General features: G+C 41.0%; 1 protein-coding gene across 22 annotated transcripts in view; it reads left to right on the top strand.

Moving 5' to 3' along the window:
• Positions 1-20994, top strand: part of AFDN (afadin, adherens junction formation factor) — a 346736-nt gene that overhangs the window by 107967 nt on the left and 217775 nt on the right. For all 22 annotated transcript variants that reach the window (XM_077486594.1, XM_077486591.1, XM_077486597.1 and 19 more), the window contains exons 4-5: positions 2735-2898; positions 16625-16785. In XM_077486594.1, the coding sequence (XP_077342720.1) occupies positions 2735-2898; positions 16625-16785 (325 nt within the window). The remainder of the gene's footprint in view (positions 1-2734; positions 2899-16624; positions 16786-20994) is intronic.

Genomic DNA, 20994 nt, shown 5'->3' with positions numbered 1-20994 from the left:
CTCACTGGACATACTGACACCCCTCACTACACACAGAATCCGGCCCTGTGCCCTTCAACCTTGGCAAACAGATGACACCAAAAGTCTGAAAAAAACACAGCCGTGCTTTTGAGTGCCTGGGGGCTGAAGACCAAGTCTGAGTTCATTCAGTATAAATCCGCCCTCCAAAAAATACAATTCATGCCTCCTCACTGCCAAGCAGACCTATTTTATCTCTCTCATTAACACCTTATCCCAACCAAGTCAACTCTTCTCTACCTTCAGCTCTCTATTTCGTCCACCACTCCCTCCAACCACCAACTCACTCTGCCCAGGAGCTCGCCAATCACTTCAGAGGATTGATACATTTCATGAGGCGATCTCTAATGTTCCTTTTCCCTTGCAAATGCTACATTCACCCTCTGGCTCTAATCTACACTCTCCAACCCACATCTTCAATCTCTCCCTCTTTTCTGGCATCTTCCCGAACTATCTAAAACATGCACTTGTCAGCCCCATACTTAAAAAGCCCTCACTGGACCCATTAAATTGTAATAATCTACACCCTCCTCCTTACTCCCCTTTTTTTTTCCAAACTCCTTGAATGTCTGGGCTGCAACCAACTGAGTGACCACCTTGCTGATGATTGCCTTCTTGATCCCCTTCAGTCTGGATTTTGTCCTCAATACTCCACAGAAACTGCTCTCCTAAAACTAACAAATTATCTAACAGCCAAAACCAATGTACACTATTCTGTACTTCTACTCCTGGACCTCTCTGCTGCTTTTGATACAGTTGACCACCCCCTCCTCCTCCTCCAAAAAAAAAAACTGACTGTACTCTTCAATTGGTTCTCTTCCTACTTCTCCAACCGCACCTTTTTAGCATTACTTACAATTCTACATCCTCCACTCCTCTTAATTTTTTCAGTTGGGGTTCCCCAAGGTTCTGTTCTTGGACCTCTCTCCGATCTTCAATCTACACCTCCTCCCTGGATCAGCTGATGGCCTCCCATGGCTTCCAATGCTATCGCTACGCTGAGGACACCCAAATCCTATTTCTCTACACCTCAGCGCACACCTTCAGTTTCCTCATGTATCACCAATTTACTATCAGATATATCAGTCTGGATCTCACGCCACTTCCTCAAACATAATCTATCCAAAACCAAACTTATCATGGCACAACCATAAGCCCATCCCTGAATGCCAAGGTCCTAAGTATAGTTCTGGACTCTAAACTCTCCTTTTAGCCCCACTTCCAATCACTGTCCAAATCTTGCTGCCTCAACCTCTGCAGCATCTCCAAAATACACCCCTTTCTAACTAGTGAAACAACAATGCTCTTAAAGAGGAAGTAAACCCCACCAAAAAAAATGCTATTTTTAAAATAATGTGTATTAACATATCCAAGCAAAAGATATATTAATAACTCCAAAACGAGCGCTGGAAGTACCTTTTTTAGTAGTTTTATTTTTTGTATCTTCCGGGTATCGTCCGCACCATTCTTTGTGCTGTTTTCAGAAGCCGATGCGGACGTCATTTCCGCCCTTAGTTCGTATCCCTGCCGAAATCTCGCGCATGCGCTGTAGCATCGTAACCAAGCCTCGTTCTCAATTGCTGTTACTACAGCAACAGAGCATTGTTCAGTCACAAGGGGGAGTACCAGGAAGACCAGAATAATTACTGCATTGCGAGACTTCTCCTCTGTACCGTTCAGAAGAGAATCTCACGCACAATAAATTCAAGGCAAGCAGGAAAGAAACAAATGGCATTATATACATGCCGCCGTTGAAAGTGCATACTGCGCAATTGCGCATGACGTCATGAACATTAAAAGGACGATTTATATCATAACTACACAAGTAAGTGCACTTTCACAGGCAGCGATCAGCTGCCTGTGTTATGTAGTATCTGATAAGATTAACTTGTATCTGAGGGTTTACAACCACTTTAATTCACTACCTGGACATCTCTTGACTACTGCAATTCCCTCCTCAATGGCTTACCTCTACATAGTCTATCATGAATTCTGCTGACAGACTCATCCACCTTACCAACCACTCTGTGTCTGCTACTCCTCTGTCAGTCCCTCCACTGGCTTCTGCTCACCCAACAAATTAAATTCAAAATACTAAAAACTACTTACAAAGCCATCCACAACTGTCGCCAGCTACATCACTGACCTAGTCTCAAAATACCAACCTTACCCTAATCTGTCCGGTTATCTCCGACTCTATTAGTTGTTAGACAATCCTTGAAAACCCTTCTCTTCAGAGAAAGCTTATTCTACCCACACTTAATGACTGTTTGGTTTTTTTTTTTCCTCCATCTGATCATCCCCCACAGCTATTACCTTTTGTTTCACTTGACCCTCCCTTCTAGATTGTAAGCTCTAATGAGCAGGGCACTCTGATCCCTCCTGTATTGAATTGTAACTGACTGTACTGTCTGCCTCAAAGTTGTAAAGCACTGTGCAAACTGTTGGTGCTATATGAATTCTGAATAATAATACACGTCATGTGACCTGTGCTCCCAAAGTCGAAGTGTATGTCACATCAGTGTGGATCAGGCCTTATTGATCCTGTATTACATTTCTCTAATGAAGGCAATTCGCTTCTGATCTCAGCACGTGCAATGAATGTTCGTTTGGCGATTTAATTCCAATTATTTCATAGGGCGATGCTTGCTTAGATTACTTGTGATTTGCAAACCTTTGCTTAGACTGTATGGTTTGTCTTATTTCTTGCTACCAGAAAGCTCAGACTAATGGACCTGAGAAACAAGAAAAGGAAGGAGTAATACAGAATTTCAAGAGGACACTTTCTAAAAAGGAAAAGAAGGAGAAGAAAAGACGTGAGAAAGAGGCAATAAAGATGGCAACAGATCGAGAAGATGGACCTCAACTGCATGACGACACGTATGTGTTAATTCATCTCTTGTATTTCAAAAATAATTCAACTGCTGCCTCCTGTCAGCTTCTAAGTGACTATTGGTCAGTGTTGCCCCCTGCCACAGTTATTGGACAATAGTAAGGCCTTGCCACAGATGGGTTCAGGTTCTTTAGTAAGGAAGGCGAGTTACTAAATGAATAACTCCAGGATTTGGACATCTAGGGTGCTGAATAGGACAAATGAAATGTCTTAAACTATGCTCATTGCAATCATCCACAGTATCTAATTATTTCAGCTACAGTAGAACCAAAATCTTCCTTTTCAATTTTCCTACTGGATGAGATGTCTTTTTTATCCATGGAATAGAGCTCTGAGGTTGCCTTTCTATATTTTCTGCCTTGTAATGTTTTATAATACAGACCCATCTATAGATCTTTATCCAATCTATCCTCTCTCTGCATGGAAATAATGCTTGTAAATCCTCCTCAGTCTCCATAATTCCAAACATTCCTAATCTTTTTATCATGCTTTTATACACATTTTTGTTGAGTCTATTGTGAGGTAGCTATTTTATACTGACTTTGTTATTGAACAAATATTGGCAGAAGTCAAAACATACTGTAAATTTTCTAGTTCAGAATTCATTCATTTTACACTTTTTTAAGTTTATTTTTTATTTTTTTTTGAACTGATGTGCCAACTCCACAAGTAGATTTCATCTTCACAACATGCTTGATGTGATTATAGCCATAGTAGTGCATTTGCAAAAAAACAGAGTACTTTATTTGCATTGCCATTTACAATTTCAGGACAAGCTTTTGGGGTGTTCCATTTTCTCAGTCCAAGCAGTACTGCTTAGACTGAGAAGAAGAGAGCACCTTGAAAGCTTGTCCTGAAAATGTAAATGATGGCACAAAGTATCATGGCCAGTACTCTGCTTTCTTTTTCTTTTTTCCCTCCACTACATGAAGTTGAATAGAGATAAACTCTGCTGGTGGGAAGATACTAAACAGATACTACCAGCTGACAGGTCAGACAGACTCCATACAAATACCATCCTTTGACCCTTGTCATCACTGTTATTCTTTGGCCAGTGTCATGAAGTTTCTCAAGTAATGGCATTTGTAGTGCTTTCCAAACATTAATTTGCCAGGAATGCAGTTGGATGGATTTAGCATAAAGCCTGCTTTGTTTGTTTATCCTTAATTGTTTCTTGACATGCACTGATATAGGAGTAAGCTTCACTGAGCAAGGATATTAAATATAGGCCTGTCACATATTCTATACTTTAGCTAAAGAGAACGTTTCCTTTTTGGGATGGGGATGAAGGAGGACTATTTAACAAAATGTCCAGTGTATTTTACTGAATAGGTCCTGTATTCTTTCTTTGCATATTGCATCACAAAAGGTCTGTGTGCAATCATTGAACATAAATACTAGGGAAACACAGACTTGTTTAAATATCACTCTATTGAATAAATATTAAAGTGCAATACCCTACCATAACTATCTCAACCATATGTATCAAGTAATAAACTCAATAATTAAAGTGCAGGGTGCATACTGTAACCACCTTTGTGTGATCAATAAAAATAAATGTATAGCAGATAATTACAAATTCATGAATAAAAACCAGTGCCAATAGCCTCAAAGTTCTATAAAGTAAAATGTGCAATTTTGCTTTACTAAAGATTCATCCCATTTTTAATAAAGTTCCATAGACATAAGATGCAGTCAGTAGAGGGGAAGCACTGCATTTTTGTGAATATTATTACTCTGAATGGAGCACTGCTGAATTGCCAGTTTTGGGTGGAGCACATAGATATTTGGAGTTTTGTAGCAGACACTAACTGCTTTATGCTTAAGCTGTGGAGAACTTGTATCACAATTTTTTTTCTTAATGCACTTTGTCTATAGAACTTTATAAAAGGTGGGAAGAGTCTTTTATTGAAGCAATTTTGCGCATTTTTCTTTAAAGATCCTTAAGGATATTGACGCAAGCTTTTTAATTGTTGTTTTATAATTATTTGCCATTGCTTTTATTGATCACATGGCGATGGATACAGTTTGCACATTGCACTTACATTTTTGAGTTTATTATTAGATACATATGGTGAAGATAGTGATGGTAGTGTTTACACTTTAATATTTATTCAAAATGGTGAGATTTGAACAGTGCTGCTTTTCCATAGCATTTTTATTTAACTAGTGTATTTTTTTTCATTTTTAGGCAGCTGCTTTTATTTAGTCCTGAGAATAAGTTTGTGTGGTGTAGGCCTAAAATCTGTGTGTAATAAGCTTAACTCTCCCGGTCAAAATGGTGATTTAAGTCATGTAGATAGAAATAATAAAGTGTAATGTGGGGTTGCGCAGCCTCCCAATAATATAATCAAATGGACGTGGTTATACCTAGATAAAGCGATAACAGTAGTGTAAAATCATTCCATCAATTTCATATATCAAAATCCTGTGAGTAGTGCCTCTGCTGCATCTGCTCAGCAACATGTTTATGGGAGGCATGCTATGCTTTAATCTAACCTGTTCATAAGAGGATGCAGCTGAGGTTTAAATGGGACCTTAGGCCTTATTACCCTTGGCATCTATCTATTTCAATTGGAGATCACTGGGGTACCTTGGAAACCCATTTACCCATTACCAAAAGGCTTTCATTAGTTCTGTATGAGGTGAGAGTTCTGTGAGCACGGAGTTGTTACACAGGTGCACTGTTTTATTCTGTAAAGATACACATGAATGCTTCAAAAATAGAAGAAGCTGGTTGGCATTTGTAACGTTTGAAGGCACTATTATTTGGATTTTGATGGCATGGTATAACCACATCTAACTGACTATATTATGCACAACCCCACATTACACTTTTTTTTTTTTATCACTGTCATTGTGGGGACACAACAGGGGCTGCAGCAACAGGTGCACAGACCACATACATGTTATATTTTAAATTTGTATTTATTTAGATATTTTTTTTTTTTATCACTTTATCCCATCCACAAATGCAGAGATTCACACCATTCATAGTTTCTAAGGTTGAATAAAGACACCGGTCCATCCAGTTCAACCTGAGTGAGTGTCTACAATTGTCCTTATCCCTGTACATTGCACACTCTCATCGGTCCCTACCCTCAAGGAGCCCACAATCCAAGGTCCCCATTCTTATACTAGGGCCAATTTTGGACAGAAGCCAAATAACCTACCTGCATGTCTTTGGATTGTGGGAGGAAACCGGAGTACCTGGAGGAAACCCACACAGGCACAGGGAGAACATGCAAACTCCAGGCAGGTAGTGTCATGGTTGGGATTCGAACCAGCGACCCTTCTTACTGCTAGGCGAGAGTGCTAACCGCTACACCACTGTGCCGCTCAATGTAGATAGGTTAAAGGGTAATGCCAGTTTTGTGGGATACAAATAATATAGCGTATACAATTGCTGCACAAGTCATATTGTAATTGAATTATTAAAAATTACTTTTCCTTTTCAATATGCAGCCTCTAATTTTCTGTAAAACTCTATGTAATATGGCAATCTGGAGGTTGCACAGTAGGTGAGGTTGAAAAGACACAAGTCCAACCTATGTCTGTGCTTTTATGTCAGTATTACATTGTAGAGGTCGACCGATATATCGGCCGGCCGATATTTGCCGTTTTTTAAATAATCGGCATCGGCCGATTCTGCTGATAAAAAGCCGATTCTACAGCGGGACTTTGAAATGACTTCTGTAAGAAGTCAGTGTGAGTTGTCTGAGTCGTCATAGCAACACTTTCCTCCTCTCTGGGCAGGCTGCCAAGAAGAGAACTAAATGATACAATGTTTACACTTCAATGAATGAAGTCATCTCTGTGTAGAAGTTCTCAGTTTAACCATTTAAAGACTAAATCTTTTCTGACACTTGTTGCTTACAAGTAAAAATCCTGTATTTTCTGCCAGAAAATCACTTAGACCCCCCAAAAATTATATATATTTTTTTAGCAGAGATCCTAGGGAATAAAATAGCGGTTGTTGCAATATTTTATGTCACACGGCATTTGCACAGAGGTCTTTCAAATGCATTTTTTTTGGGGAAAAAAATACACCATTTAAAAAATAAAAATAAAATAAAAACAGTAAAGTTAGCCCATTTTTTTTTTTTTTTTTTTTTTTTGTCCAAAAGTTTGGCTACCCGTTTTTATTTAATATATAGTTTTTTTTTTTTTTTTTTAATCTAGATCATACATACAAGGAAACTGATTGGAGGTTTGTTTTGTTTAATAAATGTTTAAAGCGGGAGTCCGCCGGGACTCTGCGTTTTTTTTTTTTTTTTTTTTAAAAGCCAGCAGCTACAAATACTGCAGCTGCTGACTTTTAAAATAGTGACACTTACCTGTCCAGCGCGCCCGCGATGTCGGCACCCGAAGCCGATCTCTAGATCGACACTCGAGTGCTGCCGCCGCCATCTTGGGTATGGGAATCAGGAAATGGAGCCTTTCGGCTTCATTTCCCGGTTCCCTACTGCGCATGCGCGAGCCGCGCTGCGCAATGAGGACGGTCCCCGCTGCCTCTGGGATCTGTGTGTTTCCCAGCAGGCAGCGGGGCACTTGCGGAAGGGGGCGGGCACTTGCGGAAAGGGGCGTAATGTACGCCCCTTTCCGCAGAGAGCTAGCCCGGAAGTGGGTGCAGTTATCTGGATTATCCAGGTAACTGCACCCCCCTCCCCCCTGAAAGGTGCCAATTGTGGCGCCGGAGGGGGGGAGGAATCCGATGAGCGGAAGGTCCATTTTAGGGTGGACCTCCGCTTTAAGTGTAAGAAATTTTCTGTATCACTTATGAAGGCTGCTTTCACACTGGAGCGGGCAGACATTGATGGTAAAACGCAAGTTTTAGCGGCTCTTTACCATCATTTTAGCGGTGCTATTTGGCTGCTAGTGGGGCACATATAACCCAGCTAGCGGCCAAGGAAGAGGTTAAATGCGCCCATGAAGCACCGCTGCCAAATCGCATTGCATGCACTTCGGCAGTGGTGCCCATTCATATCAATGGGCAGGAGTGGTGGAGGAGCGGTATACACCACTCCAAACGTGCTGCTTGCAGGACTTTTTTTTTAAGATCCTGCCAGCGCATCGCCTCAGTGTGAAAGCACTCTGTCTTTCACACAGACTGCAGGGGAGCCATTTTGCAGGCACTTTACAGGCGCTATTTTTAGCCCAAAAGCGCCTTAAAAAACACCCCAGTGGGAAAGGTGTGTTAGATCAAGGGGGATTAAAAATAAATAAATAAAATAAAATCGGCCTAACATATCGGCCCAAAAAAAAATCGGCATCACATATCGGCTATCGGCCGCCATGATTTCTAAATATCGGCATCGGCATCGGCCAGAGAAAAACCCATATCGGTCGACCTCTATTACATTGTGTATCCCTGTATGTTGTGGTCGTTCAGGTGCCTATCTAATAGTTTTTTTTAATTATCGTTGCTCCCCGCTGAAACCACCGCCTGTGGAAGGGAATTCCACATACTTACAGCTCTAAGATCCAGTTTACACAGAACTGCATATGTGTGCTTTTTTTCTGCACTAAAAATGCATGCACAGTGTTTTCCATGTATTCCAATGGCTCTAGTTCACACCAATGCAGTTAGTTCTAGTCAGTTTCCAGTGCAGAAGCTGATCAGAAACTGACTGGAACGAACTGCATTGGCGTAGAAAAAAACAGAACTGCATCTGTTGTGAACTGGTCTTTACAGTAAAGAACCCTCTCTGTAGTTTAGGGTTAAACCGCTTCCCTTTTACTTTTAGTGAATGGCTGCGTATCTTTTTAAAATTCCCTATTGTGGGCTCACCAGTACAGTATTTGTACATTTAAATCATATCCCCTCTTAAGCATCTCTTCTCCAGAGAGATTAAGTTCAGTGCTCGTAACCTTTGATCAGAACTATGGTACTCCAGTCCCTTTTTATTAGCTTTGTTGCCCTTCTCTGGACTTTCTCCAGTTCTAGCACATCCTTCCTGAGGACTGGTGCCCAGAACTGGACGGCATACTCCAGGTGAGGCCGTACCAGAGTCTTGTACAGTGGGAATTAACATTTTATCTCTGTAATCCCCTTTTTTTTAATGCATGTCAATATTCTGTTTGATTTGCTTGCAGCAGCTTGGCATTGCATGTCATTACTGAACCTATTATCTACTAGGTCCCCCAGGTCCTTTTTCATCCTAGATTCACCCAGAGGTTTTCCCCCTAGTGAGTAGGTAGCTTGCATTCATATTTTTTCCACCCAAATGCATTTTACATTTATCTACATTAAACCTCCTTTGCCATGCAGTTGCCCACCACATTAATTTGTTCAGATCTTCTTGCAACGTGTTCTGTACACAGATGGTGTACAGAACACCCCCTAGAAATGTCATTTCCTGCTTGTGTGATTGGTTCACTGATTTTCCCAGAAGTCTGCACTAAGATGCAAGTCATATTTTGGGCATCCTCTGCAACAAAAATGTCATTTTTTGGTGGGATATTCCCAAAGGAAAAAAAAATCACATATCACATTTAAAGGGACCCAGACCCCGCTCCTTTCCTCATGCAGCAGCTGATGGATAATCAGAAAATCACTCCTATTAGATCACTGAGCACACGGACAGAGAAACATACAGCTATTTCTTCAGCATAACAAAAGGTTGGAATCTGAAACAGAGTTTCTTAAAAATCCCTGCAATGTAAATAGTTCACCCATAGGGGAATGATTTTTTTCTAAACAAAGGGGAGTTAACTTTGCCAATATAGAGAGATAAAGTGTGGCTCTTGAAAAAGGACCATACAGCGGCATCTATTCGGATTGATAGCACCTCAGTGCACAAAAAATTGGAGCCGCACAATTTTTTTCAAGGTTGTACACCAAACCTGGTTCATATCTCTGCACTGTGGTGGACCAAAATTTGCAGGTGTTTGTAATGTGCACTCTATGCACCTTTAAGTGCCTTTCTTTTATGTTGCAGCAATGCATGGTAAAAGTCGCCTCAATACAGAATCTAATTTAAGGCCAGCTTTGCAAATATGCATTGCAGTGCACAGTAGTTGGCTATGTGGTGCATTGCGTTGCCATTCATTTTGCAATTACAGGAGAGAAGAAAGTTGGTGCTCATTCAGACTTGTGCATTACCACACCTCAAGGTTATTTGTGCTTTATGGTGTGTGCCATATGGTCTTCACCATCCACAGATGATTCTGCACAGCAAGCTTCTCTCCAAATTTCTTCCAGCTACTTAATTATCTAGTTTGGGTACCCATGCAAAATTTGCATCGGCAGCCCAAAGACATTGATCAAATCATTTCATCAGTGAGCTGAAAGAGGAAATTTGGACATCCACACAATAACAGCACAATGGCAAGGCAAAGTTCTGGGGGAGCTGTGTTTACACAGGGAGCTGCCTCCCTGGCTGGCTGCTCACAGCTGCTGCAGTCAATGAGTGTTATTTCTACAGATGGCTATTGAGAGCACTAGTAAGGAGGCGATAGCAGGGCAGGTGTTCTGCCGTATAGTGTCTAGCCATCAAATAGTGTCTGGACCGTACTGCGTACATGCGTACGGAGCAGACGAAGCTTCGGAAAATCTCCGAAGCTGAACGGCGCCTGCACCGTGAGTGGAGGTTGTAGCCCCACCATCCAAGCGGACATAGGGTTGTGAGCTCTGCTCTTTTTTTATTCCTACTCTATGTCCACTTGGATAGTGGGGATAGAACCTGGACTCACAGCACAGGCGCCGTTCATCCTCTGCAATTTTCGGAATCTGTGTTGCTGTGTATTGCGCATGTGCAGTACGCAGTGGACACCGTCGGATGGAGGACGTTATTTGCAAGACACCGGCTCTCTTGAAGACGTTATAAAAACTGCAACCTTACCTGCAACCAACCTTACCGACACCACAGACAGAGGGCAGTATGCAGAATGCTGGCAGGCTGCATGTTTGTCACTATAAACATTGGCGTGTGGTGCAGTTAATTTTGGGTTATTTTTTTTTTTTTTTACCAAAAATATGTAAAAGAATTTGTTGTATCGGCCTAAACTAAGGGAAAAAAAGGTTTTAGATATTTTTTGGGGTTATTTATTATAGCAAAAAGTAAAAAATATTGCATTTTTTTTTTTTTCAAAATTGTCGCTTTTTAAAAAAAAAAAATTTCTTTATTTTATAGCGCAAAAAATAAAAACCACTGAAGTGTTCAAATACCACCAAAAGAAATCTCTATTTGTGGAGAAAAAAGGAGGTCAATTTTGTTTGGGAGCCATGTTGCACAACCGCGCTTGTCCGTTAAAGCGACGCAGTGCCGAATTGCAAAAAAACGCTCTGGTCTTTGGCCAGCCAAATGGTCCGGGGTGGTTAGTGGTTAAGGGCTTGTTCATGAGGCCAAGATGTGGATAGAGCAGCCCCTCCGACCGCCCACCTAAGCATAGCAATGCAATGGTTAAAGCAGGTAGTGAGGAGGCGAAATCAACACTGACTGATCCCCTGCACTCACATTTTTCTCTTGATAGTGCACACACCCTGGATAAGACATTTTAAAGTTTTGCATATCTGTTACCCTACCACAGGGGAGGGACTCGATGTATACAGTTAGGCTACTGTGCATAATAATCCAATTCTAGCTTCAGCTTGTTCTTTTTAACAATCAGAATGTTCCTTGAGTAACAAACTTGCCATGGGTACAGAGTACATAAAGGACCAGAAGGGAACGTAATTGGCAGTGAAACCACTCACAAAGAGCATGTGATGTATAAAAAAAAAAAAAAAAAAAAAAAAAAAAAACTGCTTCCCAAGGACCTAGTAGAATAGAAGACCACAGTTATAGCAAAACCCAGTAGAACATGTAACCACCAAAAGAGGTCTCTCCCTGGGCCAGCCACAGCTGCCAAACCCTTTCAAATAAGAGATTAACATTTTAGTACATCGTGGCATTATCCGGAGTACTGAGCAATGCTAGTTCTGGGGAGACCGGAAGGGTCAACTGAAGACAGAGGTTGATAACTGCAAACACCTCTTCCCAAAAGGGTGCTACCTTCAGGCAATGCCATAAAGTGTGGTAATATGTACGGACTGGCACTAGGGGCAGTCTGGAGACATTTTAGGGTATATATTGTGCAATCTCTGAGAAGTGTAATATACCTTTATGTAGGAACTTCACCTGAACCAGCTTGTCCCTATAGGGAATCATTAATTTGGAGCTGACCTCAACATTCTTCCCAGTCCTTCCTGTCCAGAGGGGATATCTGCCTTCCAAGTCTCCCAAAGAGCCTCCATTTTGGGGGAATCTACACAGAGAAATGCACGATAGAGAGAAGAGAGGTTTAGGCAGTGAACCCTGAGCTAGAAGGTCCTCAATGGGGTTGTTAGCTAGCCGAGGGGATACTGGAAAAATTGGGAAAGCGCCACATGCCGCAACTGGAAGTATCGGAAATTTGTTCATATAGAGAGCCCAAATTTGGAGAGGTCCCTAAAGGGGAGCAGAGAGCTTGCAGAAAACACATCCTCCAATGTTTTGATAACAAAACTAGCCCAAAGCAGAGGGTCAGGTAGCAGTCTAAGATTCAGGTTGTTCAGCTAAGCTTTCAGAATGAAAGCTAGAAGCTGATTGTTTGCCATGGGCAACTGCTTCACGTTCTGTCTCCTCCAGTCCTTGTAAATTCCTCTTGTTGTTCCCTCAAAGTTGTGTATATTGCAACTTCCAGCGTCTCTAATAGCTTCTATCACAGCTCTACAATGTCTGCTCTACACTCTGACATCTCCTCCACTTCCATATTATATTCTCTGATCGCCCTTCCAGGGTCAGCGCTATGTTATCTGGCACACACATTCAACTATTTTGTTCTCTTGACAGCTTACCTCCTATTGTACACAGTACATTTTATGGCGTCTTTCCCCATATTCTCTGTACTACATAGAGCCTATGGCAGCACCATCCCCATTAAACAGTTTTTTTTTGTGCCAAAGACCCCCCCCCCCCCCCCACCTTCTTAAAACCGACACGGTTTTGTGGCTGCCCACTCCACCACACTGTTTTCTGCCAGCTCCTCTATCTGCACTACATTTCTCATCCAAACATTGTTCTTTGGCACCTTTACTGCGTTAGTCCACAGTATATTTTCTGCAAACTGTTTGTGAACTTCAGGCAGGTAGGCTGGGTTTCAAACCGACAACCCTAGTACTTGCAGGTGGACATGCAAACAAACTTCGCTACCATGCTCCCATAGGTTTTTCAGTTGCACAACATTTGCAAATCTATATGGAAAATGCACTGCCTTTCAAGACCCCTCTGATGCAGTCCTAAATCTAGTCTGAGAGTCTCCATATTAAAGCATACTGTATATAACAATATAATGGAAAATGACACTAAAGTGAGAAACGGGTAGCTGCACGCTCCAACTGGAGGAGTTCCCTCATGGGGTTTTTAAGCAGAAAAAATATCAGTTGAGTGTATAAAAGGGTCTTTATTGAGAGAAACTAGAAACTCTTGTTAACGTTAAAATATGAGCGCTGGTCATGAGGCAAAAATACATATGTCATAATACAGCAATGTGAACATGGATATATAATATTACATTACAATGATAGCTAGAGGTCGACCGATATTTGGCATTTTTTAATCAGCATCGGCTGATTGTGCTGATAAAAAAGCCGATTACATGTTCAGAGCAACTTGCAAAAGACTTCTGTAATAGAAGTCAATGTAAGTTGCCTGAAGACATCAGTGAAGGACTTTCCTCCTCTCTGGGCAGGCTGCCAAGAAAATATCAAAGAGGTACAATGTTTCTTCTTCAATGGGCTGAACTCCCTGTGTAGTAGTTCTCAGTTTAACCTTTTAAAAGACTAAATCTTTTCTGACACTTGTTTCTTACAAGTAAAAATCCTGTATTTTCTGCTAGAAAATCACTCAGAAGCCCCAAAAATGTATATATTTTTTTTTAGCAGAGACCCTAGGGCAGTGATGGTGAACCTCGGCACCCCAGATGTTTTGGAACTACATTTCCCATGATGCTCAGGCACTCAGCAGTGTAGTTGAGCATCATGGGAAATGTAGTTCCAAAACATCTGGGGTGCCAAGGTTTGCCATTACTGCCCTAGGGAATGAAATGGCGGTTGTTGCAATATTTTATGGGACGCAGTATTTGCACAGAGGTCTTTAAATTTTTTTCAAACGCAAGTTAGCCCTTTTGTTTTTTTTTTTTTGTTTTTTTTCGTCCAAAAGTTTTGGAGTACCTGTTTTTGTGTATTTAATAAATAGTTTTTTTTTTTTTATCTAAATTATAAATACAAGTGAACTGATTGGAGGTTTGTTTTGTTTAATAAATGTGTAAGAAATTTTCTGCATCACTTATTAAGGCTGCTTTCACACTGGATCGGGCAGGCGTTGACGGTAAAACGCTGCAAGTTTTAGCAGTGATTTACCGTCATTTTAGCCCCGCTATTCGGCTGCTAGCGGGGCAGTGAAGCACTGCTGCAAAATCGCATTGCATGTGCTTCAGCAGTAGTGACCATTCATTTCAATTGGCAGGAGTGGTGGAGGAGCGGTTTACACCGCTCCAAAGATGCTGCATGCAGGATTTTTTTTTTTTCTAATGTCCTGCCAGCGCATCTCCTCATTGTGAAAGCACTTGGGCTTTCACACAGACTGCAGGGGAGTCGTTTTGAAGGCAATTTACAGGCGCTATTTTTTGCCCAAATTGATTTTATGAGATGAAGGGGGGGGGAGGGAAAAAAAAAACGGCCTAACCTATCGGCCCAAAAAAATCGGCATCATATATCGGCCATCGGCTGCCACGATTTCTAAATATCGGCATCGCCATCGGCCAGAGAAAAACCCATATCGGTCGACCTCAAATGATAGCCATGCTAGAGGCCCCTAACTGCATATAACAATGGATATGTTAAGGCAGGTATACCTGGAGGGAGCCCATTCCTCTTTTAAGGCACAATGACACACCAAAAGCCAATTGGAGCACAAAGCAGCTGAGGGTATTAAATGTGCCCATGTGGCTTATCCATCAAGTAAAACAAACATGGCACCCACCCCAATTTATAACTAGATTTTGAGTAAGGTGCACATGGAAGGGCTTTGTACAAAGCAAACCAAAACATCATATAATCCTAATCAAACTTACCAGCTAGTAAACAAAAATTTTTTTTTTTTTAAATTACACTGTGTTCCTATATGCTTATTGGCTACAAAAAAAAAATTGTCATGCTATGGGTGTTATTTACTAAAGGAAAATGCACTTTGCGCTGCAGTTGCACTTGGAAGTGCAGTCGTCGTAGATCCGAGGGGGACACGCAAGGGTAATAAAAAACAGCATTTTAGCTTGCGCATGATTGGATGATAAAATCAGCACAACTTACCCTCATTTCAAATCTACCCCTTAGATTTAGAGCGACTGCACTTCCAAGTGCACTTGCAGTGCAAAGTGGATTTGCCTTTTTCGTAAATAACCCCCAAAGTCTTCACATGTTATAGGAAAGGGTATGAACTGCCATTCTTCTCTCCAGGAGAGAGGAAAATAGAACTTAATACATTACTGCTCAGTCCCTTCAAGGGTCAACTTCCTCTCATCCTCATATTTTTCACCCATGATCAGTTCCTTGGCACCCTCTCTCAGCGAAACCTGAACAAATTCTTTCCTCTACTCTTCCACGACAATCGTTTTTTCTCCCTCTCTTCTGTCAGTCATCAGTCCTTACTCAGTCTTCTTCACTTGCAGCCAATATATATGTTCAGTTAGAATTCTGTTATGATTCACGATTGACTTCTGCTTTGCTTCCCCTCAGCATTACAGTTGGTTTACACTCCTTCCTTGATCAATGAACTGAATGAATGAATGAATAATAATTTGTATAGCGCTACAATGCGAACTGAATCGCCTCAATGCGCTGTGTTCGTGCTTTGTTGTCAAGCTTCTTAGAAGAGGTAGGTCTTGAGTTTTTTTCCTGAAGGCCTGATGGTTTTCTTCCATGCGGGTGTAGGTCGGTAGAGCGTTCCATAGCCGTGGTCCTTTCTAAATTTTGTAAAAACAATGGAAAAAATTGCCCATCTTTTTGTATTCCTGGATTAACTTCAAAACACATACTTGCACATCAAGTGTTGTCCTTCTGCTATCTGCTGTTCAGGTGGCATTGACTGGGTCCCATGCCATTATCCTTGTTTTCTTTGGCTGGCTACCTCTTCCAGGTTCAGACATCTAGCTCCTAATGTGCTGGGGCTGCCTTGTGGCCACTTTATGATCCTGGTCCTCAGCTTCCCAGGGATGTATGCCAGGAGGCTACAGGATCAAGGACACAATATTGTGGCAGTGGCCAAGGGAAAATGAATAAACTTAAATAAAAACAGTAGGGAGGGGAGGATGGTTTAAACGGAACAAACTCCTAGTTTAACTATTAATCACTGCATTTACTATCATTGGTGTATGTCATTGGCACTTTTTACATAACCTTGTGTATCTCTGTGCATCCTATGTAGGGTTCACATTGAAAAAGTGCAAAAAAATGAATCAATTTAATTTGTAAATAAGTTTTCATGGTAGGTATCGGTAATTGGTATCAGCGAGTACTACAAAAAAAGTATCGGTGCATCTCTAAACCTATGTCTATCCAGTTCAGTTTCGTTTCATGGACATATTAATTTATTTATTATTTTATTTTATTATTTTTTTAATGATTCCTTTAATTTATGTATGTTAAGGGTTGTACTCAGAAAATGGAATTCAGTTTTTCTTCTTTTTTCGTAGTGAAAATTCACGCCTAGCTGCAGAAGTTTACAAAGACATGCCAGAAACCAGCTTTACCCGCACAATATCCAATCCCGAAGTAGTCATGAAGCGAAGAAGACAGCAGAAACTAGAGAAGAGGATGCAGGAGTTTCGAAGCTCAGATGGCCGGCCAGACTCTGGTGACTAAACATAAGACTAACTGTACCATTGTGTTTTTATTACTATAATTGAGTATTGAAAATTTAAGTTTTGGGTCTGAATAATTGAGCAATCACCAAAAGCTTATTTTTTGGGCAGGGACAGAGGAAATTAAACATTCCACTATGATCCTTCTTTTATTTGGCATAGTACTGTGGTTGGGGTCTGTGATGTACAAAACCTATAAGAACACTAAATTGATTATCATGTTAAAAAAAATATTTTTAACTTTGATGTAATATACCTTTTTGCTTTCTGAGAAGCTAAAACTGCTGGTTACCTTCATACAGCTACCGTGATAAAGACTGGGAGAATAGTGTGTATGGTGAGAGGAGTGGTTGGAACTGCTGTGCTTAACCGGTTCCCGACCAGCGCACGCCGATGTACGTCGGCAGAATGGCACGGGCAGGCATATTGGCGTACAGGTACGTCCAATCTTCAATGCCACCCTGCCATCGCGAGCGCGCCGCTGGCGGCACGCTTTCGTGCCGGTCGGGACCCCCGTGAGTCCGGCCACGGGTCCCGCGGACTCCATCGCCGCGGACATACCCGCAATCGTCTCACGGGACGGCTGAATGGAGGTAATGCCGTGTAAACAGCATTTCTCCATTCTGCCTAGCAACTAGTGACGCTGATCTCTGCTCCATGTGATTGGAGCAGAGATCAGTGTTCACTAAATGAAAGCCCAACCCCCCCACAGTTAGCAACACATCCCTAGGAACACTTAACCCCTACACTGCCACCCACTGGTTAACCCCTTCACTGCCAGTGTCATTTACACAGGAATCTCTGCATTTATATAGCAGTGATTACTGTAGAAATGACAATGGTCCCAAAAATGTCCGATGTGTCTGCCATAATGTGGGAGTCACAATAAAAATTGCTGATCACCGCCATTACTAGTAAAAAAAAAAAAAAATAAGAACAAATTATTAATAAAAATGCCATAAAACTATCCCTATTTTGTAAATGCTATAACTTTTGCGCAAACCAATCAATAATCGCTTATTGCGATTTTATTTTATTTTTTTTTTTACCAAAAATATGTAGAAGAATACGTATCGGCCTAAACGGAGGGAAAGTTTTTATATAAAATATATTTTTTTTTGGGGGGATATTTATTATCTATTTTTGTTTATAGCGCAAAAAATAAAAACCGCAGAGGTGATCAAATACCACCAAAAGAAAGCTCTATTTGTGGGGAAAAAAAGGATGTCAATTTTGTTTGGGAGCCATTTCGCACGGCCGTGCAAATGTCAGTTAAAGCGACGCAGTGCCGAAAAAAAGGGGTCTGGTCTTTGACCAGCAAAATGGTCCGGTCTGTAAGTGGTTAATATGCCTATGTGAGGAGCTGTCATTTGTGATTCAAGCCTTCCAGCTGTTTTGACTTTTTTTTTTTTTTCAGTGCATGGTTAAATGTCCAGTCAAGCTGTCCCTGTGCAAGGCAAGCTGTTTTATTGTTCTTGCTCTTTCCTATTGATCCTCAAAACCTCCATGGTTGTAGTTATTTACAACAGCCAATGCTAGGGCAGTTTTTGCTCACTGACCACCGATGCTGGGCATTTTTTTTCCCTTTCCCTGAAAATGAACACCGAGAAGAATGATCCAGCTTCACTAGTTATTGGGAGGAAGAATGTTGACTAACACTAGGGCATTTTTTCCACTAAGCCCTGATAAAAAAGCTTGCTTGCCACTACCAATGCCAGGGCATTCTTCTAAATTATATGGAGACATTTTATTTCTCCCATCAATTCACGACTTCGATTCACTATGTTACATGTTCCCTAACAGCCTTCTTGTAAGCTTTAACAGTAAAGCTTACAGGAAGGGTGTTTGGGAACATGTAACATGGTAAACCAAAGTCATGAATATGCACAGGCATTACAATTCTCAATATAAAGGTAGCATCAAAGTGTTCGATTTTTGTCTCTCTTGCGTACACAAATGCACATGTAATGAGTTTATTTTTTAAATCTTTTGTTTTAAGCTTCACGTGTGTCTAAAATTCTTGTTTTGGCAGTCATTTTTGTTGCTTCAATGACTGTGGCATGTGTACAGTGTGTTCTGCAACTTGGTTCAGTCTTTGTTGAACCATGCGCTTTCAACCGCTTCAGCCCAGAAGATTTTACTCCCTTCCTGACCAGAGCACTTTTTGCGATTCGCCACTGTCGTTTTAACTGACAATTGCGCAGTCACGCGGCATTGCACCCAAACTAAATTGATGTCCTGCCCCCCCCCCCCCCACAAAGAGAGCTTTCTTTCGGTGGTATTTGATCACCTCTGCGATTTTTTTTATTTTTACATTTTTTTGCGCTATAAACAAAAGAGCAACAGTTTTGAAAAAAAAACAGTATTTTACTTTTTGCTCTAAATATCCCCCAAATTATATATATATATATATATATATATATATATATATATATATATAATAAAAATTTCCTCAGTTTAGGCCTATATGTATTCTTCTACATCTTTTTGGTAAAAATTTATTGCAATAAGCATATATTGGTTTGCACCAAAGTTATAGCATCTACAAAATAGGGGATAGTTTTATGGCATTTTTATTATACATTTTTTTTTTTTTTTATTTATTAGTAATGGCGTTTTGGTAAAACCAAACATGAACTCCTCATTAGAATTGGTGAACACATCAGTGGTATAAAGAGAAAAAGATGATGATCGCCCAATTTTGTTACATTTTGCACAATTTCATGATGGTGACCCTAAGGGGTTCGAAATTAAGGGAATTTCATGCTTAATTTACCTCTTAGAAGAAGGGATTTTGACACCATTCTCTTACAGAAAGAGAAAATGTGGACGTATTATTTAAATTCGATTAGACCGTCAGGCTTGAACACTGAGTGCAATTTACAGTGCTTTTTGGCAAAATAATGTTCAAGGAACTGGATAAACAGCTGCACTTTGCCTCAGTGTCATTAGTCAGCTGTCTATGTCCATTCTGGTTCATTTTTCTTTTTCCCCCTGTTTGGCAAAAAACAACAAATGTCTATTCACTCAAGTAGTTCCTTGCTGAAAGTTATGTATGAGAGGAAGTGTGGACATCTTGTGGCTGAATGTTGGCCTTACATCGATTAATCTTATGGCTATTAAAGTCACCTTCCCAAAACTCCTCCCAGCTCTAAGGAAGCTAGCGTCTGATTGGCTAGCGAAATGTGTCAGACTCACGTCAGCACGTTGCCCGGGAGATCGTTGGCTTGCAGCATGAGCTAGGTTAGTGAGACAGAGCCTGAATAAGAGCCGGCTATTCAATGTGCTAGGAACCCTGTTGGAGCGCCTCTATTAAGCACTTTATGGACAGGGACTATACTGCAGCTGCAATCCCTGCACAGCAAAATTGCATTCCTAGCAACTGGATTTTGTCTACTGAATGAGATTGGATCTGAAAGCATGGGTAGAGGCAGATGAAAGTGGCTGAAGTGCAGGATGTGGTGAGAGTGTCTTGGACCTAGCATTTAAACCAGCTGTGGCGCCTTGCTCCGGTTATCCCTCCCAATCCCCTCCTTCTTGCTTTGCTATGGAGCTATATGTGCATTGCTTATTGGAAGAAATAATACTGTGCTAGTTTGTTCCTTGATTATACCTGTTTCCAGATCCTACTCTCTGTGTCTCAGTTGACAAACCAGGCCAGTCACAAATCTGTACTGAAGGGACTTATATCTTTACCACACTGTTTAGGACAGTACTTCGATGGTACCCTGCACAAGATTGTAGGGCGACCAGGTGTTGATCACCTTGCTCAAACACCACAAATACTAAATACTGCATCTGTTAATGCACGTTAGAGCTGCACAATTAAGCGTTAAAAAATTGTGATCTCGATTCAACCCCTCTGACAATCTTTATTACAGAGTTTGCCGATTCTTTCATATAACAAGTGGAGCGATTTATCTGCTCACTCGGCTGTCAAAAGAAAACATCCAGTCAGTCTACCAAGTTTTTAAAATGAAAAATTGTAACTCTTTCTTCTTAGGCCTCATGCACACGGACGTTTTTACAGCCGTTTTTTGGAGCGTTTTTTGCAGCTTAAAAACACCTGTCCATGTTAGTCTATGGCTTCATGCCCACCTAGACGTTTTTGAGCTGCAAATGGCATAGGCGTTTTTAAGCTGTAAAAAAACCCCAGGACCAGTGCGTTCCGTGGCACAGAGCTAGAGCTGTAAAAAACGCGC

This window comes from Lithobates pipiens, unplaced genomic scaffold, assembly GCF_037356315.1.
Source record: "Lithobates pipiens isolate NorthernLeopardFrog02 unplaced genomic scaffold, aLitPip1_a1.2 Scaffold_18, whole genome shotgun sequence".
NCBI lineage: Eukaryota > Metazoa > Chordata > Amphibia > Anura > Ranidae > Lithobates > Lithobates pipiens.
This window is presented reverse-complemented; position numbering and strand designations above follow the sequence as displayed.